Source organism: Castor canadensis, chromosome 4, assembly GCF_047511655.1.
Source record: "Castor canadensis chromosome 4, mCasCan1.hap1v2, whole genome shotgun sequence".
Taxonomy (NCBI): Eukaryota; Metazoa; Chordata; class Mammalia; order Rodentia; family Castoridae; genus Castor; species Castor canadensis.
This window is the reverse complement of record NC_133389.1, coordinates 116,626,984-116,650,948: the sequence shown is the minus strand read 5'-3', so window position 1 is coordinate 116,650,948 and position 23,965 is coordinate 116,626,984. Positions and strand designations below refer to the sequence as shown.

General features: G+C 33.8%; 1 protein-coding gene across 7 annotated transcripts in view; it reads left to right on the top strand.

Moving 5' to 3' along the window:
* Kcnh7 (potassium voltage-gated channel subfamily H member 7) overlaps positions 1-23,965 on the top strand; it is a 484,116-nt gene that overhangs the window by 398,325 nt on the left and 61,826 nt on the right. For all 7 annotated transcript variants that reach the window (XM_074070967.1, XM_074070965.1, XM_074070968.1 and 4 more), the window contains 2 exons: positions 3,454-3,879; positions 17,463-17,862. In XM_074070967.1, coding sequence (XP_073927068.1) covers positions 3,454-3,879; positions 17,463-17,862 — 826 coding nt within the window. The remainder of the gene's footprint in view (positions 1-3,453; positions 3,880-17,462; positions 17,863-23,965) is intronic.

Sequence of the window (23,965 nt, the reverse complement as noted above, 5' to 3'; positions counted from 1 at the left end):
TTTGTTTTCATTTTCACCATTACATTACTTTCCTAAGGCTATAGTAATAAAGTATCACAATTTGGATGTCTTAAAACGATGGAATTACATCCTTTCACAATTTTTGGAACTAGAAGTCCAAAGTGAAAGTATTGGCAAGATTGATTCCTTCTGGAATCTGTATCATGACTTTCTTTTAAGATCTGATGGCTACAAGCACCTTATCATTTCACCCTAGACCTTCTCTAGCCTGGCTTTGCCCTCTCTGCTGCCATCCTCCACCACTATTTCCCTTACAGTTTATCCCTCAGTAAAATATAAGGCTGCTTATAAGTCCTTAACACATAATAGGTCCTTTTAGCTTTCTTTGTTAATTGTGTCCCTTTCTGTAATTTTCTACCCTTTCCAACTTCCTCATCCCAATAGCATCCACTTCTAATTTCTATTCAAAGTCTTGGGTCAACTGTCATCTTTTCCTGAAAATCTTCTACGAATATCCCCCACACCCAATCAGCACCACAACCAGCCTCAGACACTGAGTGAAGTTGATCTCAGCAGGTCTCCCATTTTCCTGCACATCTGTTTTCTAAGAGACCATAAACTCTGTAATGCCAGGAACATTTTTCAGTCTCCAGACCTTAGCACACTGGTCATGCAAATGTTAAATGAATGTCTTAGTGGGAAAGAACAAGTTCCAGTCACAGTTTTGCTTCTCAGGGGACATTCCAAGATCTACATGCATTCTACTTTGTACTTCTGGCAGAACAAGAATTCACATTGCCCCACGTGGGAGATTGGTATCAGCAGCATGTCACTTAAGCAGTGAACAAGCTCACACAAATATCTCTATCTTTAAAAATGGCCTTGTTTGCTGTCTTTGGATGATTATATGCCATTTTATGAGAGAAATTTATGGATTTGGGGATTTGGAAAGATATAAGCAGCTCAAAAGTTTTAGCCTTATTTTGCTAGGGCAATTTGTATATATGTACAGGAGTCTAATGGGAGAGAGGCTGGAAAGACAAAATAGCTCCATATTTTTTAATGATTTTAAAAGCCAAAATAAGGTTTTGGATTTTATTTTGCACAAAGTATCCATTGGCTTTGAGAAAGGGACCTTACATTACATAATGGTACCTAAAGAGATGGTTCATTCTTCCAGATCAAAATGTCATGCACTGGTTTTCTTCATTAACCTCAATGGTATCAGAGTTCTATTAATCAGCATTTATCAAATAAGAGGTAATCCAAATGTTTTTCCTCTTTGGGTTTTAAAAGTTATATACTTATATATTTGTATATCTTGGATTTTGAAGATTTTTACTGTTTCATAAATAGGAAATCACATTTTCATATTTATGTTTTCTTAATACTTAGCTCCTGTCATTTCTTATAATAGTTTAAAATAAAGTCCTGTTTCCCCCATAAACTTGGTGGTTCAGATTTACTCTGGTTGAGTAATGAAGGATCAGGTCAGATTCTTCATTATTGTTTTCAAAGATAGTTAATTTGTTGTTATCTAAAAGAAGTTTCTCCTGTTTCAGCTGAACGCTCGTGTTATATTTAAAAGTTATGTGATGTCTTATTTAGGATTAACTTCTCAAGTCATTTTTTAGATAGGAATGTTATCTTGTTATATGGGGAAGCAAGGTCTGAGATATGGCAGTAAAAATAATATTTAAAATTTATATTTGGCTAAGGTAGTTAATTATTATAGTTAAGATAAATTCAGCCTGGACAGAGTAACTGAAAACACAGAACAAACTCTAACTAAGAGACAGGGACCTGATATTCATGCTGCAAAGCTAAAGATGGTACGTTAGCTGCTTACAAGAATCTAAGTTTAAGAAAATGTATGTAATGAAATTAACCTTGAAAGAGAGCCATAGTGTATGTGTGGGATATTGATAGTATACAATTAAGACCCACATTTCCCTTAAAAATGGTCCTATATATGCCATATTGCATAGCTACAAAACTTTTTTGTTTTGACTTTTGTTTTCTGCAAGTTGACCTAAAATCACAAAATTGTGGACTTATCTTCTTAGTAACTACGTGACTCACATTTAATGCTTGTATTTTCACATAAACTAAAATTCTAAAAGGTAAACAAATTTACTTCAATAGTGCCTTCTTAAGTAGAACAAATCTTAGACTTTACATACTTCTTGTAACAAAAACTTTTGCAACATTTCAGATCAATATTCTGAACATCTCCTGGCTGCGTTGCCCCTTCATGATTCTCTAAATCTCATGGGGGAGTTTGGATGAAATACTTTGCCTGGAATATGAAATGACTTTTACCATTTAGGTAAAAGACTCCTTTCTGGTCATTTAAATCTCATTCCCCCTCAAGGATTTTTGTTTTTGCAGTATTGGGGGATTGAGATTGCACTTGTTGGGCAGACACTCTACCACTAAGCCAGGCCTCCAGGCATGTTAGCTTTAATTATTTTTTTTAATAAGATCTCAAGTTTTTGCTCAGGACTTCAATCTTCTACCTATACCTCCTGCACAGCTAGGATTACAGGTGTGTGTCACCACACCTGACCTTTTCCCCCTAATGTTAAAAACAATTTACAAGAGGGGAAATTCTGCTTAAAGATTTGATTGTTTTTAATTTATCAAAATTTAATTACTAGTTAAATTTGGATAAATCAAATATGATTGTAGATCTAAGTAGATTTCTATTTATTAAAGTCAGTCCTTTCTTAGATTTAAAAACTGAATTTTTACTCATATATCAAACTACTATGATTTTTTTTAAAAAGTCATGTAGTTTTATTTTTGTGAATTACCATTTCAAAAGAAACAGTAACCATTCCACAGTAGAAAGGAGAACAGTAGAAGGGATGAGCCAATTCAGGTTATAGTACATAGATACATGGAAATGTCACAATGAAATACCCTGTCTAGCTATCTTTAAAAAAACAAAAATGTCATTTCTTTACAAAAATAGAGAACAGGAAGGCAAAACAGTTCCTTTGTGGAGAGTATGTACCAGTGGGAGGGGGAGGATGTGGGGAAAGGGCATGGTAGGGTGAATATGGGGCAAATACTGTGTATACGTGCATGTAAATGGAAAAATGAGACCTGTTGAAACTATTCCAGGAATGGGGAGAACAATAAAAGGGGTGAATTCAATTATTAAATATTAAGAAATTTTGTAAATGTACCCCAGTACAATAATAAAAATAAACAAATAAAAAAGTATTTCAGAAACAATATTCATTATTTTTTCAGTAACAAGTCATATTTATCAAGAAATACCATTGTGATTTTCTTGAACCAAATATACCACATGATAAGGTCTTGTATTGATTGATTTAATTGTGTATGTGTTTTTATTAATACTTCAAAATTACAGGATCCTTTCTAATATATTTTGCTGTGTAATTATGTTACTATTGGTATGCCAGCATGATTAAACAATGACATTTTTATGTGGTGTATGGTTTTCTTTTCTGTACTCAGGTTCTTTCTTTGGGAGCAGATGTCCTGCCGGAATATAAACTACAGACCCCACGCATCAACAAGTTTACAATATTGCACTACAGTCCTTTCAAGGCGGTCTGGGACTGGCTTATTCTGCTGTTGGTCATATACACTGCTATATTCACTCCCTACTCTGCAGCTTTCCTCCTCAATGACAGAGAAGAACAGAAAAGACGAGAATGTGGCTATTCCTGTAGCCCTTTGAATGTGGTAGACTTGATTGTGGATATTATGTTTATCATAGATATTCTAATAAACTTCAGAACAACGTATGTAAATCAGAATGAAGAAGTGGTAAGTGATCCTGCCAAAATAGCAATACACTACTTCAAAGGCTGGTTCCTGATTGACATGGTTGCAGCAATTCCTTTCGACTTGCTGATTTTTGGATCAGGTTCTGATGAGGTAAGAGCTACTTAAGAATCTTATTTCAGAATGATTGCAATTTTAAAAGTGTTTGCTTTACAAACTTCCTACCTGACAGATGAAATTCATCTTCACTTGGAAATTCTATAAAATGAAATGGAAATTTTCATTCTCTGCAAATAATTTAAATTCCTTCTATATTTGCTGAAAGATGCAAAATATGTCCTTCCTTGACCCAACAAATTAAACTTTGAAACATATGTTTCATAGTATGCATCACATTTCTAGGATGTATAATCTCTATATATTAAGTCCATGGTATAAAACTGTCAAATATTATGGATTTCCTTCTCCTTATTCTGGTTTGCAACAGTGGGGATGTATTTTTTGTTCAAATCATGGAGAAGAGGGCACCTCATGAAATGTCTTCTTCAAAAACCTTTTGTCTTAAATATCAGCCAGTTTAGAAAATACTTTCTGCACTTTCCCAATACCTTATAAAATTTCTTAGGAAATGAGAAGGGTATGTTCTGCATAGAGGGTCTATAAATATAATCAGATCCTCAAAGAAAATTTTGATAAAAATGAGGTAGGTTTGCCACTTAACTACCACTAGTTTTTAATGTATATAGATTTCTGGATTCTACAATAGAAATATTTACAGAAGGTGTGAAAGTAGTTCTAAGAGAGCAGGTTGAAAAAGATAAATTCAATGTGCTGATTTTTTCTTTTTAATTAAGTGCTCTTTCAGGCCTAAGAACTCCTCACCATCTTTGGTTCGTTTTGTTACTTTTTTTTAAGAGAATACCAGCCTCAATAGATGGTTGTTCCCTTGCCATTGAAGACTTCAGCATAAGAGAAGCCTCTGACAAGAGGATTTACTAGGTTTAGAATTAGGACTAACCTTTCTATAGAACATGCTTGTCAAACTGAGGTCAGTTAGCAACAGTACAATAGAACAAGATATTCTTCCTGAATTCTGTAGACCTTAGACAAAGTCCCAAGACTGACTTTTTTCATCTGTAACGGAATGATAAAATAATATTACCTTCCCCTCTTGTTTAATTTGAGAATCTAAAGAGATAATACAAGTGAAACTCAGGAAAACCCAAAACTTGACCTAATAAACTATAGAATAAAACTTCATCATTTCAAAAGTTAATTAACTTTTTGGGTAAACAAATGAATAGGCAAAATGGAATTGTTAGGGGAAGTTAATGTACTTAATCAATATTGACCAAATTCCTGAATAGATAAATGGATTATAGCTGTTGAGACAGGATTTCTAGAATTCAGTAATAAATGAGCTTAATTTCAGTTAAAAACTATGTAATTCCATTCACATATGTAATTCAGACAATCACTGTTTGAGGCAGGACTTCCTTCAAGTAAACTGAAACGAGCAAATTCATATGACTCACTTCAGTTTGGCATAAAATAGTCTTGGTGGAAAGCAGGTGTTCAGATCACTTTTACCATGAAGCATCAAGGAAAAGGGTGAAGTTTGCTGTGGAGAAATCATACCAGTTCTCAGCTCCTATATGATTTCATGGATTCTGTTATGTTCCCAAAGTTTCTATCCACTTTAAGATGTGATATGATAGGGAAGGGAATATGGCTTTGAAGTCAGACAAACCAAGGTTTGATGCTCCTCAGCTCCACTTCTTGGGCTTATTTAACTTATTTAAGAGTTCTTTTCTGTAAATGGTAAAAAGTGAGTTTTTATGATTTTTAAAAATACATTTGCATTATATGAAAAAACTATCCCAGTTCCAGGTACATATTAATGACTTGCTGGAGGTTATTTCTTTCCCCTTTCCACTCTCTTTGGATTAAACCCTGTTTCCTAATAAAACTATCCTTTAAAAACTTACATATGACCACAGATATACATATTTATTCAAAAAGTATGTACTGTCTACTAATATAGAGCTATCATATTAGCTAGTTGCAGCTGAAAGAATTTCTCAAGAAATGAAAGGCGTAAAGGAAATGTTTTGAGAACAGTTACTGGTTATAAAGAACAGCAGCACATGATCAGGTGACAGACTAAGGTAGATAGACATTATAGACAGCAGGTGTGGGAAGGAGTCTGAAAGGGGCATTAGGGAATCAGATATTAGACTTCATCAAAGATAACTTGTCATTGTAAAAGGGTAACAACCAGACAAGTGAACAATTTGGAATAATTCATAACATTTTGCAACAGAGACAATAAATATACTTCTTTTATATATAAGCTATATTACATAACTTAGCCATACTTTTCAGTACATAGGGTTATTTCTGAATAATTTTTGTCAAAAGTATGTATGATGCAAGAAGCGCATTACAGATATTCACATCCATTTTGTTTCTGACAAAATACAAAAAAAAATGCTTTCAGAGAAAAAGAGATCTAAAATTCAAAGAAACTAATCTGGGAAATTTGTCATATGAATATGAATTTGATACAAGATTAAATGATAAATTCTAACATCATTCAGTTAGAGGTCACTTTGATGAGATATCATCTAGTCCAATGTTTTCCAAACTGGAGTTTTATGGCAGTGCTTTAGAGAGTCCCATGCCCTCAAGGGTATGTCTGCCCTTAATCAGCAAAGCAAGCTGATGAAGACTCAGGGCAGCCCATCTCCACTATAAAACTACAAAAGCAGATAAAAGCTTGGTTTTATCTGCTTTACTGATGTGGAGCTCCGTATGAATGCTTTAAAGTTTGCCTAATTCATTTTGTCACTTCTAGGAAGGATTATGGTAACTACTCCCCAAGTAGATTATTCATTTTATAAGCATTTATTGAGGTACTACTATGTGCTCAATCCTGAGTTTACAAAAGAGAATTAAAACCCCCACAGTCTGGGAGTTTGCAGTCTAGAATGGAAGACCAACAGTTAGAAGAGTAGGGTGCTATTTAATAACTACTTTAATAGCACCATGTTCAAGGGGACACAAAAAGATGGAAGGGGGGATCCTGGTTACCAATGGGAGTTTTCTGGGTAGAAAAGGGTAAAAGGAGTATTCACTCACAGGAGTAACCCAAACAGGCATCAAAGTCCTCAACCCCATCAGACTCAACATTTACTTTAATAATAAAATATTTTATAACACCACCTTTGAGTACTATTAAATGAAAGTCATAGAAAACATATGTTTACACATATAATTTCACAGGTATAGTATCTAATGTTCTGCTCTTAAAATAAAGGAGAAATAAAAGATATTTTATTTATCATAAAATAACATCTAGTTCACTATGTATGTGCCTCAAGCATGTATACTTTAAGTGATATAATGAAGATCTCAGGTGCTTATACCTAGTTTTAATGAATAAGCTTTTCTTTAGACAATAAATTAATATTTCACTATTGTTAGTTTTCTTTATATTTACATCTTACAAGGATTGAAAATATTTATGTGTTTAAATGTATATATATATGAATACACATACAAATCTGCAGATATTTGTGTATACATTTACATATATAGATATATATATACCCAGAACTCTGTGATATGTACAAATTTAGACAGATAATGTAAACTAGTAATCAAATACCACAAGACATGGTGTCACTGAAGAGGGAATTTTATAAGACAGTGAACAACTCTTACTGAAAATCCAAACCAAATAAGTTAATCAGTTCTCAATTTACATACTAACCAAATTTCTGGAAAGTTTAATGAATATTAAAATGTGTGAAAATAAATTTCTGCCTATATTTAAAACTTAGCTTCAAGGCTGAGTAACTATAAATTTGGTTTTCGCATGTATAAATGATTGCCAGTACACTGAAAAGTTATATTGAACATGGAAAATTGTGCTGCTGTTGGAGAATGTTACAGGCACCACAGGACTTGTAACCATTTCCCTCTACTAGGAAGTAAAGGAAAATTCAGGGCAAAGTACAATGAGGGCTGAAAACAAGTCATTGAGTGTGTCAATCAAGGATGCATTGATGATATTAATTAAGTCAGATATGGGTCACAAAGCCAAAGTAAAGTGGCTTCTAAAATTAATAGTGAGTGAATAGGGCCTCTCTTGCCCCCACCTTGGTAACAAATGAAAAGAGAAAGTACAATATTATACAGCTGCACCTGACGGAGAAAAATTTTTACTGCACTTGGTTTTTGTGCTTCTGCCTAAGATATTTGTGTGCTAAAAAGAAAAACCCATGCAGAAGCGACTCCTAGAGACTGGCAAATTAGGCTACTGAAGATTCCTGAAAACATGGGGCAGGAGGGAATTCGAAGCATGTGACAGTGTGGCCATTATGGGTGCTGTTTTCTCCTGTTTAGGAGGATAAGTGGTAAATTACAGTGCTTCCATAGATAAGCTTAGAAGTAGAATAGAAGGAGTTTAAGGGGTTCCTATCCTTTAAATTTTAAAGTATAAATTTAAAGTATTCTGAGAAATTCTGAAATAAATATTACCTCCAAATTAAAATCTACTACTCCTGCCCATGTAGATCTTAGAACTAGAAATAACCACAAAATATCATCCCTTTTGTTTTCCAGCCTAGGAAGTTGAAGAATTTTGTTTCAATGAGACCACTGAAATTCAGGATTAAATGACTTACTCAGTCCTGCCTTATGTACTACTCTTATTTAATAACATAAAACTTAATTCATCCTGCAAATATCAATTGAATGCCCTTCAAAGTGGCCAGACACTATCCTAGGTTTGAAGATTCAGAAGTAAATCAGACAGACCCAGTCTCTGTTGTGAATTTACGTTCTACAATTGGGGAAGAGAAGTCGGGAAAGGCAGAAGACAAACCAACAAATAACTATGCAAGGTGATTTCAGAAAAAAGTAAGTGCTGTGATGACAGCAAAGCAGGTAGAAGTGACAGAGAAGGTCCTAACCAGGATAGGAAGATTCCGGAACATCACTAAGGAAGCACAATTTGAGAGTTGAGAAGGAGCCAGCCACATGAGACTCCAGTATAAAGCATTTCAAATAGAAGGGAACACTGGAGGAAGTAGCCAGATTGGTGAGCAAGCTTGGCATGTTAGAGGAACAAAGAGGGTATCAGTAGCAGCCAGGCTGAGCCACAGTGAGTAGGAGGTAGGGTGCTAAGGTATAAGGATGCAGATAGAAGGACCAAAACACACAGAGTGGGAGAATTTGTTTATAGTGGCTGCAGTGGGAGTATTTGGAATAGGAAGGACATTGTCTGATTGACATTTGGAAAGACTGCCTAAGCAGCTGTTGTCTATATAGTAGGTAGTCAGGGTAAGGACCAGGGAACCAAATTAAAGCCCTTGCTGTGTCTCAGGAATAACAAAACAGCAGATTAGACTATGTTCTAACAATAGAGATGGAGAGAGTAGATAAATCTGGGTTATATACTGGAGGTGAACTGTGAGAATTTGTTGGTCTTTTAAATACTGTATGAAAGAATAAGAGAAAAAAGCAGAAATAAGGATGATGTAAAGTTTTTTGTTGTTTGCTTATTCTTACTGAAAAAAAAATGGAGGAAGGACAAGATGGTTGCTTAAGCAATTTTTATAGATGTTAATGCATTTTTCCAGATGGTAAAAACCTGGGGAGAAAAAGGTATGTTGTGGGAAAGAAATTCCTGTTTTGACCATCTTAAATTTGAGATGCCTATTAGTCATCCAAGTACAGATGGCTTGTAGACAACTTGGGCATCCCATGAGCAACTAGAAAAATATATTATGATATAAGAAAAAGAAAAGAGATTCATTAACTTAAAAATTACATATAGTCATAGCAGAGGGTGGTCTAAATCATTCTCTCTATTCCAGGATCATGCACCAACATCTGTATGCATCTTTTAAAAGAGTCTAGAGGTTCATATTTGGTAGGTCTGAAGGAAAGTCTTTAAACTTGCATTTTTTTAAGTGACAAGAATGATTCTGCTGTTTAGATACATAAGATGCAGTGGTCCTGTCTGGGACAAAGAAGAAATCCAAGGGAAAGCTTTCCTGTGCTCATAGGTAAACATTTTTACATGATAAATGCAAAAGTACATAAAAAATTAAGAAGTGATTTCTGCTAATTTAAAAATAGAAATGATTTTTTTATTTTATCACAATTTTAATACATTATATATTAGATCAAGGGAATCAGTGAATTTGAACTATATAATTTCACTTCTAATTTCTGTGTATAAATCAGAGTTCAACAATTGGAACAAAAGTCCTCATTTTACTGAAGCAAGTATAAAACAGAACTTTTCCCCCAACAAAAGAATGTATGTAAAACAATATTTTAATGAGTCATTTTTTCCAGTGTTCATTTGAATCGAACGTATGCTGCCATTGTTTCCTGGACTAAAATTTTCCATTTCATTAAAGACATGAAGTACAATCTTGCTTGGTACCATTAGTGAATCATGAGTTTGTAGGCTCAGAAGCATATGAATTACATTTCATTTCAAACAGAACTGTCTGGCCAGTCCTCATTGCTCTGCATATTATCTAAAAGTGAACTTACCCTTGTATGTCTGCACAGACATATCCTCAGAAAAGTCACAATTTCTGAGGTTATTATGGTAACATAATAATATTTTCATATTTGAAGACAACAAAATATTGAGGATACTTATAACTGCAAGGGGAGAAAGCAGAATTTTCTCCTTAATGTCTTAACTCCCACCACTACAGTGTTAAATTTTCTCATTCTTTATTTCAGTGCCTAGAAACACAGAGTTGGTGACAGCCTCAGAAGAAAGAAGCTTTAAGTTTTCTTTCCTGCTCTGAAGAAGAAAAGTAGCTAGTAGCCCATTCTCCATCATTCATTAGGTTTTCTCATTGTTTCTTGCAGTTTTTCCTGAACACATCAGGTTGGGTTCCACTCACAGATCCTGATAGGTAGCTGGGGTATTCTTGGGTCAGTGGCCATTTAAGATAGGATAATTTGTGACCTAGGGAACATTTACAGCAAGCCCAAAATTGTTGTCCTTCCTCCTTACCTTCCCCATACCCACCCTTCTCATTGGAAGTGTAAATGGGCAGCCTAGTTAAACCTAAGGCTGGCACTCACAGAGAATGAACTGTCAATGAGAGCTCTTTTGCAGCTGGTGTTCTGGGAGTCCCCCTTGAGCACTCTACATAGAGATGGTATCTTTTCCTTTGGATAAAGTCACTTTTGAAGAACATGGTGACATGTATCTGAGATAGGTTCTATGGAGCGTGCCAGTGTGTAAGGAGCCTACACTCAGCACATGGTTTGTGACACAAAAGGGACATCCTTCCTGTCTTTCTTCTCCCTTTTTTCTTTCCCTATACTACCTCTCCCTTAATTCTATCTCTAAATACTAGGCAGGCCCTGTACCACTTCATTCACACCCCTAGCCCTTTTGCTTTGGTTATGTCAGAGATAGGGTCTCACTTTTTGCCCAGGTCAGTCTGGCCGTGTGATCCTCCTATTTTATGTATTTCCCATTGTTGCTGGAATGGCAGGCATGCACTACCATGCCACGCCTAGCTTTTTTTTTTTTTTTTTTTTTTTTTTGGTGGTACTGGGATTTAAACTAGGGCCTCATGCTTGCTAAACTCAGTGGCTTCTTAATTCTTGAGCCACTCCACCAACCAGCTATTTTCCATTGAGATGGTGTCATTAACTGTTTGGCCCAGACTGGCCTGGAGCTGTGATGATTCTGAACTCAGCCTCAAAACATGATTCTTCTTATTTCACCCTCCCAAGAAGATAGGATTACAGGCATGAGCCACAAATGCCTGGTTTTCTATTGTCTTTTCTTAGGCTAGCTTCACTATCCCTCCACATAACTAAAAATCATCATTTAAGGCCCCATTTCCAAGCAGATTCTATTTTTTCCAATCTAAGAAATGCTTTATCATTTACTCACTTAGCCCAGTCCACACAGTATCAGATCCAGGGAATAGGCAGAACCCATGCTTTCCTTCTTGTTTTAGTAAAAGTTATAACAGAGTCTCCATTCTCTTTGTCCTCATGACTGTTATGATTCTAAGACTGGTGGCAGATGTGATTCATAGATTAGAAATGATGTCTTAATGGCTTAATTTAAACTGCATTATTCAAATATTCAAACATTTTCTCCTATGTAGCATAACATGATATATTAGCTTAGAAAAAAATAATTTTTCAATGTCACTTATATCTTTCTTTCCAATTTCCTTTAATATAACACTTCTATTTTCATTCAACTATAAAGAACAAAAAAATATTCCCATTTTGTATTCATGTAGTTTTGTCTATAAAATATATATGTTAATAGTAAAAAGACACCTTTTCCTAAAGAAAACATAGCATAATTGCTCACATTTGCCAAAATAACCGATTAATTTTTTACTTTAAGTAACGATGATTCACCTAGTAATAAGTAAATTGTATAATGTTCCAAACATGTTAAAGAAAAGAATATTGACAGTTACTGGGCTCACCTATGTTGTTGTTATCTTCCTAATGTTAATGCTATCCAGAATGAAAAATGATTCTGTATTTCCTAATTTTTGCACCATTGAACACCATGCCACCCATAGTAAATTACTTCAATATCATTGATGCAAAGAATTAATATAATTTCCTTATTCTGCAGAAAGTCAACTTTGATTACCTGACTAATTTTCCCATGTTTATCTTATCTGTGGCAAATCTTAATCTTCAAGATATTAACAGTTAGAATCTAGAGAGCTCTGATTAGTTACATGCTTCATTAGCTCCTTCCTCCCCTGATAATTAGGATTCTTGTGATTAGTTTCTTGCTTTGTTGACTTCCCTTCTTTCACATTTTACTATTATTTTTCATGAATTCTTAATGCGAGCAAGAAAGTCCTTTGAAACCCAAGTAACTACAAAGTTCTTTGAGGGGAAAATCCATTATAAAAGAGAAACTTCTTCTCTCATCAATATGTTTCATTCATTAGTTTAATAGAGGGAATACGGAATGAATATGAGGAAAACCTTAGCAGGCAACCTATAGAGAAATTCTGACTGTGTCATGAGTTATTATTTCTGAACTTGATCTTTAGAATAGATGTCATTACTTTGCTAGAAGTTAATGTCTAAAATATGAGACATACTCATGTTCAACTTTAAATAACAAATCACATTTTGGAAGCATGAATATTTACACTCATCTATCACAAAGCAGCTATAGCTCTCTCTTTATATAGTCTTTGACTTTCTAAACATATTGGCTTGTATTTGGAACTCTGATCATAACTCAAAAATACTGTGGTATCACAAGTCAGAGACACAGGTTGCCAATTGAATAAATTATTTTGCTTTAAGTTGAGTATTTATCAATTTATGTAACTTTCTACATATTGCTAGAAATAGCATAGAGTAAAATTATTCTTGGAAAGAAGTTAAATTCCCATTTAAAAAATATAGCATTGAGCAGGGCACCAGTAACTCACAACTGTAATCCTAGATACTTAGAAGCTGAGATTGGGAGGATTGTAGTTTAAGCCCAATGCAGGCAAAAAGTTAGTAAGATCCCATCCCAACCAATAAAAGTTGGGTGAAGTGGCCCGCTATTGTCATTCTAGTGATAATGGGAAGTATAAAAGAGAAGGATCACAGTCCAGGCTGCCCTGGGCAAAAAGTGAGTTCCTACATCCAAAACAACCAGAGTAAAAAGGGCTGGAGGTGTGACTCATCCTATGAAATGTCTGCCTAACAAGAGCAAACACTGAATTCAAACCCCAGTAATGAAGAAAAAAAAAACAGTTGTTTGATATAACATTTGCCTACTGTAGCTTAAAATGAAAGAGATAGTGAATACAAACTGCAGCAAGATAGAATCTTACACTCAAAGCATTTTTTAGAAAGGGTCTCAGTAGAAAATGTTGTTAAATGTTGGAAGGAATTTCCCAGTGAGGTTGTAAAATTTCCCTTGAAAAAGCCATACTTGGTGGAAGCAATGGTGAGGTTTTGTATGAATAAAGAAATGACAAGCTAGATAATTCCCCAAGGTTCTACATATATTCAAAAGACAGTGTTCTGATTGAACTAGTGAATGTGTCCTTGGAAATATTTAAAAAGTATTAGAGAAAGAACAAAAGATTAAAAACTAGTTTCAATATTACTAAATTTTATTGAGTAAGTGATCATTGAATGATATATAGAAGTATAAAGCTAAAAGAGAATTAGCTGAATTGACACATAAGGTAAAAAAACTAGTGTGGAGTCATGAAATACATTACTTGCTAAATGTTCCTATTTCCTGACTTGTACCCAAATGTTTCTTGACAAACAGGATAGAATGATGGATTAAGCTGAAAATTTCAATGCTGTTTAATTCTGTCGGTACTTTAGATGAAACCAAAGCTCACACACTTATATGTCCTCATTTATAAAAGAGTAATTGTATCACTTACCAATGCACAAATGTTTTATTGAGTAAGCCTCTGAGATAAAGTGTTTTAAATATACGATTGTTGAAAATACTAAGTGAAAATAAAGAATTATTTTTAATTCTTGAACATAGGACTTTCTCTTATTGGTAAGACTTTCTCAATTTAACTATAGTCATATATGTTCTTCAGTAAGTTGCTTGTACTGAGAAGAAGCTACCTAAATTTAGGTCTTCACAAAACTTCACTGATTTTAAGAGAGAATTTTACCTGATTTATAGTAGAATTCTTAGCTCCCCCAAAAAGATGATATAGTCTTTTTGAGCTTAGATCTAGAGTCTAACATATTTACAAAACTATAATTGCATATAGTCAATAAAGTCATATATTTAATAAAGGCAACTGACTTCTAACTCAATATAAGAAGGTACCTAAGGCTTTGAATAAAAATGGATGTGGAGCCCGGCAGGGTGGCTCATGCCTATAATCCTAGTTATTCAGGAGGTAGAGATACAGAGGATTGAAATTCAAGGCCAGTCTGGGCAGAACGTTTAAAAGACCCCATCTTAACCAATAAACTCTGGGTGTGGTGATGGTACCTGCCTTCCCAAGTATGCAGGAAGTGAAAATAGGAGGATCACAATCCAGGCCAGCACTGCATAAACCTATTCAAAAAATAAAGCAGGCTGGGTGATAGTGTCTCATGCCTATAATCCTAGCTACTTGGAAGGCTGAGAAAAGGAAGATTAAGAACAGCCCAGGCAAAAAAAAAAAAAAAAAAGTTTGTGAGCGCCCAACTCAAAGAAAAACTGTGGATGTGGTGACAGACACCCATCATCTAGGCTAAGGCAGAAAGTGTAAAATATAAGGATCACAATCCAGGCCAGCCTGGGCTTAAAGCAAGACACTAGCTCCAAAATAGCCAGAGTAAAAAGACTGAAGGCATGACTAATGCAATAGAGCTCTGACCTAGCTAGTGAGAAGCCCTGAGTTCAAAAAATCAAAATCAAGTGATATCCATTGACCACCAGGAAATATGAATACTTGAATTTCTGGGAGAATCCTTTTAAATAAAAAATATTGACAAATGCTTTAAAAATAAGCTTTGAGTAGGTAAACTTTCTTTACTATGACCCTCTACAAAGGGAGGTTGAAATGTCTCTCACAATAAATGAGCTTATCCTGAGATGACAGGGGTGCTGTAAGACAGAGACTGGATGTTGTAGAGTTCCTTATATTCCCCCTCTCTATAGTTCATAGGCAGGACTAGCAAATAAAGTACTTTGCTTCAACCTAATGAAAAGTGACTCACCTCTTTTTATATCTTATCTGTTTTTATTATGGATTTGTTTTTTCTTTAAAAATCACACTTTAACATCTAGTGAACTTGTATGCTTTTAAAAGTCTCTACCAAAAATGACAATTAACACATAATATTTTTTCTAATACCAGTGAAAAGCTCAAGCAATTACATGTAAGATGAAATTCTTTATTGCTACTGCTTAAAGTTTGAATCAATTTGTGAGTAATTTCATTCAATATTTTTAAAAATTAAAACCCCACAGAGATAGATTATCTACAGCCCTGTAAATTGGAGATTGTTATTCCATTTGCAGATTAAAAAAACTGAAGTTTGAGATTAAATGAATAACTTGCCTGAAGTGACATATTGGTGTGGAGGCAGAATTCAATAATAAGCTTGTCTGTTCCAAAGTCCTCACACATAACTGTTAAACTCAAATATTGATAATACAAGTAGAGGAAGGTTTGTTTTTCTTCCAGGAACCCACCTGATGCTATCTTAAACTCTCCGTTATTTATTGAGAGAAAATATACTTTTAAATGTGTAAGGGAGAAAAGAAAACTGTTTTCTTCATTGAACTCTGAAAAATAATAACTCATCATGGGAAATAGAAAATTTGCTTGTCTACACAACTCAAAATAAACAAAAACAGAGTCTAGTTAACAATAAACACATCTGAACTATACAAATTTCTCTCATCTTTAGAGGTTCCCAATCTTGTAGAAAAGAATTTTGCAGAGATCAAGGGATCCTCCTTCTCCTGTGACCACTGTGGCACAAGAAAAAATAAAACAACAGCAGCAATAACAATTAAAACACTTACTATACTGTTTTAATAAAAAGATTTTTTAATGCTCTTTTTTCACTGAGTCAATATTAATAGATACGTGACAGTTATTTCATGTGTTATTTCTTTAATTAAGATATAAGAGTTCTTACCACAGTTGGATGTACTTTGGAAGTAAACACCAATAATGAACAGATAAAATGACTCAATAATTGATTGGTAAATAACATGTAACTATGGAATAATTATATGCCCTGTGAATTATATAGTACTTATAGTTGACATTATTTAGGAAACCTAACAAATGAACTTGTAATTTGTACTTACCAGATGTCAAGTCCAAACAACCACTTAAGTATCCTGTTATTATATAAAAGTATCTTATCATTAGATACCTGGTCAGTAATAATCATGCAATTTGTTGCACATATCATACTCCAAAGCAAAATACAATTATAATATCATTGGGATATCAAGAAACAATTATCAATGTAAGACATTTAGGAAGAAAAAAAAGAAAAATGCTTTTAAATATAGAGTATAATTAATGCATGCAATTATCCAATAAGTGTTCTCACAGTTACATGAAGAAGGAACTTGACTGGCTTCTTCTCATTGTTCAGGTCTTTCTCAACTTCGGTGTCAGCTGCTTAACATAATTTTTCTTGACTTTTTTTTCTAAAGTGATCTCTATTGTAACGCATACCCCCAAATACTGTCAAACTGTGCAGTTCAATCATCATTATACTTTTCATTCTCTATGTCTTTCCAGTAGACAGCAGACCTTGTTTCTTTTCATTAGAGAAGATTCTTACTCTATAAAATAATTGTCTTTCTATCAGAATAGTGATGTCCCTGTTCAACACTGTGATTCTGGTGTGTGGTACTTGGCAGGCACCCATACAAAGCCTTAGAACATAGGTTGGTGAAGGAATGCACTACTGAGCATACTTCATGTGTGAGGCACCTGTTTGGAGTTTCAAGCAAGTCAGATTCTTTGTCCTCTTGGTCTTATATGACAAAATTCTGAGTTAATGTGACATATAGTTTTCAAAGTATTTTCCAAAACAGGCTTAAAACTAACTATAATACTTAATTCAAACATATAGCTATTCTCAATGCTACCATTTTGTTTTAATCAGTTTATACCAACTCTGTCTCACATGAACGTGCTTTGAACTGCTTACCATCTGTTTATGACCATGCACCTTTATTTCCACAGACAACCACATTAATTGGTCTATTGAAGACTGCTCGACTCCTTCGTCTTGTGCGAGTGGCCAGGAAACTGGACCGATACTCAGAATATGGTGCTGCCGTTCTAATGCTCTTAATGTGCATATTTGCCCTGATTGCTCACTGGCTGGCTTGCATTTGGTATGCAATTGGGAATGTAGAAAGGCCGTATCTGACTGACAAAATTGGATGGTTGGATTCCTTAGGACAACAAATTGGGAAACGTTACAATGACAGTGACTCAAGTTCTGGACCATCCATTAAAGACAAATACGTCACAGCACTTTATTTTACCTTCAGCAGTTTAACCAGTGTAGGATTTGGAAATGTGTCTCCTAACACCAATTCGGAGAAAATCTTTTCAATTTGTGTCATGTTGATTGGCTGTAAGTAGATTTCTCTTTTGCTATCTGTTAGGATGAAATAATATCACAAAATTGATACCTCTAGAACATTGAGGATAAAGCAAAGAAAAATTATAGAAAATTGTGGAGGTAATGGGATTACATATGTAGGCACTGTATTCTATCAAATTTTGATTCTTTCTGTGAAGACACAGAATGGCCTTTCGGGACCTCAGGAATAATATGGGTCTTCACATTCAGGAACCGAAGCTTTCAGTTCTCTTGTTGCTATGTAAAAGATGCTTGGAATTTATTGCTAATTAGGTATTTTATATTTCAAGCTGAGGTCACGCTACAGTGAGAAATATTATATTATATACTCAAGACTTAGATGAACAGACAGAATCATGCGTGCCTCAGCTGCTTTATATGTGTCCTCGTTAAAATTATGATGTAAGCTACTCTTTCGTACATATGGCTGCATTCTATATACACAACACACACATATACATATTTCCCCTTGTTATTAAATATAAATTTCATTTTCACTGGCATTATTTCAAGACCTAAGTGATTGGTTTTCACCCTGCAGTGGATTGACATCATGAGCATAATTTATTACACGTAGTTTTGGAATGAATAACTGTATTAGGATGATCATTTAATGTTAATTTTTTAATATTAGTCTGTGAAGCTGCTCAAGGTAACCTTGATGAAGATGTCAGGTAGCATCTGGCAAAAGCATGATCAATTTTTACAGCTTCCAAGTGAATATCATCCTCAGATTGCATAAAAAATTGGATACAGATCCTGATAATTGATTTTTAAATGTCACCATTTTGACTACTGAAATGTGCTTTGATAAAGCCTACTTGTGAAACCTAAATAGATTCATCTAATTTATTACTACCTTATATAATTCAGTTTATTATTACTTTATATAAATGTACTTTTCATATATATGTATATGTTTTAGTATTTTTATTTTAATAACATTTTCATAAGAAAACAACATAATTTAAATATCCTTAAGATATTCTACAAATTCAATCTCCGTCTTGGCTATAAACACAGAAATAGTCTTATACCCAGGGAAATGAAAGTGTAAAATACTAGAAAAAATAGGAATACACAGTTATACAGGCTGGATCTCTCTGAGCAAAAATGGCCCAGCCATTTTGTGATTATAACTACTGGATATATTTTACAGTGACAAAGAAAACATGGTTGTTTTTGATTATATTTTCATATAGAAAAAAAATATATACTTTTTAAAGAGTTTTCTTTATACATTGTAATAGTCAAGAAAGATTTAAAGATATGCTGAAGTTTAGCCAGTGAACCACTAGTAACACTCATTACTGTAAGGATGAAGTGAAATTCATGATAATATTTATTATGTGAATTTTGAACTGGGATTTGAACTTAGAGCCTTGGGGTTCAGTCCTATACCAATTGAGCCATTCCCCAGCCCTTTTTGCTTTAGTTAGTTTTCAGATAAGTTCTCACTTCCACATACCTGGGATTATAGCTGTTACCACCACATTTGGCTTATTCTTTGAGATAAAGTCTCACTAACTTTTTCTTTTCTTTCTTCCTTTCTTCTTTTCTTTCTTCTTTTCTTCTTTTCTTTCTTTTTTCTTCCTTCCTTCTTTCCTTCATTCTTTCTTTCTTTTTTCCCTTTCTCCCTCTTTCTTTACCCTTTATTTCCTTCTTCCTTCCTATCTTCTTGTTTTTATTAATATTGCATTAGATTATTTCTGTTAATCCTTTCAAAAAGAATCTGTGTTTACTTTTCTTTCAAGAAAATAAAAAACACTTTGGTCAAATTGGGTACATTAAAATAAACTCTAGTTCCATATGACACCATTTATTTGATAATACACTTGGTTCTATAAACTTTAATCAAAATGGAATTGAATAAAGCATAATGTCACAGAGGAAAAAGCTCGTAAGTATTCCTGGAGAAATCTACCATGATTTATTATGCCATAAATAAAGTAAAAAGGTAAAACTAAGACTTGAAACTCAAAAATAATAGGAATGGCCCTGAAATTTTCTTAATCATTTTGAGTACATGGATATACTTACACCTGGCATTTCCAGTAAGATCTAACTGTATTTAAAAAATGGTTTGATTCTGATTGTTGCAGTTATACATTAACAACATACTTAACAGATCTTTAAGGACCCTAATTTTGACCTAAAATTAAAATACAACAACCAAAATTTTCATGTAAAATACTGTATCTGCCCTGATTAGCATAGCTATAGAGATTATCAGGCTGAACCCTCATAATCTTTGGACTTCTTTAAATTTCTTCTTTATTCTAAAAGAAAATTTTCAAGCCAAGTTACAGAAAAAGAAAATTGACCTTGCATATTACAGCAATATAAATCAGGAAAACTAAAAATAAAATATTAAAATGATAATCTAAAACTGGGCATGGTGGCACACTCCTAAAATCGCTCTCCTGTACTAGGGAGTCTGAGGCAAAAAAATTGAAAGTTCAAGGCCAGCCTGGCCTACATAGCAAATTACAGGCCAACTTGGGATAGCTACCATCTCATTAATGCAAATAACTCAAATAGCTATAGACACATTTTAAAAAGCTATAATTTAAGTCATACAGCCAATTTTATACAAAGAACAGTGCCCGAAGAACTCATTTTAAAAGTGTTTATAATTCAAAATAAAGTGCGAAGAAAAACTTATGCAATCGTTAAATAAGTATAAATATAAATTATATTCATATATTTATGTCTATATTTTATAGCATAATTTTGTCTTTATTCAAATACTAGAAATATAGTGTATGTATTTAATTTTAAAAAATAACATAACAAAAGTAAGAGCAAATACCTTCCATCTTTGACCTTGACAACCAAGTTGGGCAAATTTCTTGGTTTTATAGAATATATGAGACAGTTACTGCCATTCCTTTTAGCTATGATGGAGTAACTGGAACCTTACCCTATTAAACAAACACAAAACAGAAAAAGCAAAGAAAACTGAACACAATGTATAAGATCCTCATTTTCAGACATTGGTAAAGAAGCAGGAAAATGTGATTTTAAGAAAACGAAAAGAAATAAGATGCTCCGTATTAGCCTTGGCTTCCTGCCTGGTGGCACGTTCTGCCTAACAGTTAACAGTAAAGGGAAAAATAATCTAAGCAGACCACACCAGTCTCACTGAATTAAGAAAATAAGACCAATGCAATGGAGTTTAAGGTCTTGGAATTTGCAATAAAATTAAGAATAGGTAGCCATGGCAAAGAAAAGCTCCAGAAAACTTTGTAGATATTCACTTGAGTCTACTGATAAATACCAAGGCACAAATACATGGGATGAAAGTTCTTAAACTTGTCAAAGAAAGTACTGTAAGCTGAACAATTTTCAGAGCTCACACAGTTGTGGGACATACTCAAATTCAAACCAACAGGATGGAAACTTCTCATTGAATATTCAGGGTTCAATAGAAATCTCAGAAAAATAAAGCCATAGTACTAGGACCAATCTAGCCATAACAGTGCTTTGAAAGCAAGCCTCAAAAAGTACAGCCTGATCTTCAAATGGCCTAACTGCAGGAATAATATCTGATAGGCTAAGGTATTTTGAACAAGACTTCAAAAGAAAAGGAAACAAAAGCCAAAATAGACAAATTGGATTACATCAAACTAAAACTCTTCTGCATGGCAAAGGAAAGAATGAACAGAGTTAAGATGCAGCCTAATATTGGGAGAAGATATTTACAAATTAAAACATTTGACAAGGGTTTAATATTCAGAGTATATAAGGAACTCAAAAAATAAAACTGAAAAATAATAATCCAATTAAAATCAGCAATAGACTTAGACTTTTCTCAAAAGAAAGATACGAATGGTCCAACAACTATATGAAAAAATGCTCAACCTTACTAATCATCAGGGAAATTCAAATCAAAGCCACAATGAGATGCTATATTACTCTAGTAAGAATGCCTTTTATCAAAAAGATGATACATAAAAGTGCTGATGAGAATATGTAGAAAAGAGAATCTTTGTACATGATTGATGGGAATATGACTGCAAGAATTATGAAAAATAATATAGAAAAATTAAAATAGAACTATCATATGATCCAACAACCTGACCACTGTGAATATATCCAAAGGAAATGACATCACCCAATCAAAAACATGTTCCACCCATGTACAAGGATTCACTACCTTATACTAAACAAACATCAGCCTCAAATGAATATGTACATTATGGTTGTATTTAAATGAAACCCTAGAAAATGCAAACTAAATCTGTACTAACATAAAGGAGCTGAGTTGTTGTCTAAGGTCTGAAGTGAGTGGCACAGACAAATAAAGGACACAAGGGAATCTTTTGTGGTGATGGAAATAGTCTATGTCTTGTTTGTGTATACAAGGATGTACATATTCATCACAATCAATTAAGCTACACACTTAAATGTATGTTATAAATTCTTCATCAATAAATTTATACTTTGAGCTATAATTTTGAAATACATATGCATATAGCAGATAGAAAAGCAAAGCATAGCTTTTCTATCAGCATATTTTAACTAATTTCCAATGACCAACTAAGTTTATTAGCTAGGATATCATTTTCAGAATTTGGGTATGGTGTGCTGAGGAAGTTTCAAAATGTACCTATTCTATTTCTATAATACTTAAACCTAAAGTAAACCATTTTTGATGAAGTAAAAACTGTCTACTAAGGAAAGCTAAATGAAATATTGAGTTGAAGAGAGAAATGCCCATATTTAAAGAATCTGCCAACTTGCTTTTGCCTGACATTTTATGCCAATTCGTGGGCATCCACAAATCAGTGATACAGAATGTATTAATCCTGTTCTCTCTAGCTTCTAACTTTTTGCTCTACTTGCTTCCTAAAATAATGGGGAAAAAAAAGACAAAACCTCATGTCTTCATTATAACTTTAAAATTAATCAAAATAGAATTTCCTTAGAGATATTTTCAATTTTTCATTTCGGTACACAACTACATAGTTACAATCTAGACTTTCCACTTTGACAGTGAGTAGAAAGTACCTATTTATGGCTTAAACTAGCATGTTATTCATTCTGATGGCAATATAGAGAGAAAACCATAGTAGTTTCTAAAAACTAAAGTAGAATTTTTTCTGACCTTTCTCCTTCACATTGTTATGTGCTTTAGGCAAAATAACTAGCATTGATTATGCATTCTCTGAATCTATTTCCTGAATACATAAAAGGTACTTTGGAAATATAACAGCATACATAAATATTTCCAACACTACACTTAGGATGAGTAAAATGTATTTCTCACATGAGTCACAGAAATCAGTTTTTGGCAAATATTATTCTCTTCCTAATAAAGTATTAATATTTTCAAAATAGAAACAATTTAGGCCTGCTACTTCCTCCTGTGGAAGATACAACCTACACAGCTGATCTGCATTACTGAAAATTAATGTCTCCTTCACAAGCCAACTCAGCCTCACCATAGATCTGTATTTGTCTGGAATTACAGAGAAGCATGATAGATAGGTAATGATAATGGATGGGCAGATATATTATTCAGATAAATGATAAATGATACATAGATACACAGATAGATATATAGAGATGCATACATACATAGTATTATTATAAGGAATTAACCTACATAATTATTGCAGATAAATGAGAATTTCAGTTTGACTCTGAGTCCAAGTGCAATGGCAAGAGAAGACCAATGTCCCAGCTCAAACAGTCAGGCACAGAGAGTGAATGCTCCCTTATTCTGTCTTTTTATCCTATTTAGGCCTTCAATGGATTGGATAACGGCCCCCCACAATGGGAAGTTCAATCTGCTTTACTTTACTCTTGACTCAGATATTAAAATCAACCAGAAACATCCTCACAGACCAATCCAGAGTAATACTTAACCAAATTTATCTAAGCTCTCTGTGGATCAATCAAGCTGATCTATTCCTGGAATGTGGGGTTGGGAGATAAAGGATGATGGAGAGGGCGAATTCAACTATGATATATTGTAAGAACTTTTTGTAAATGTCACAATGTACCCCCAGTACAACAATAATAAAAATAAAATAAAAAGATAAAAACAAAGACCACTTCTTTCCCAGAGCCATTTTCTTACTCAGGG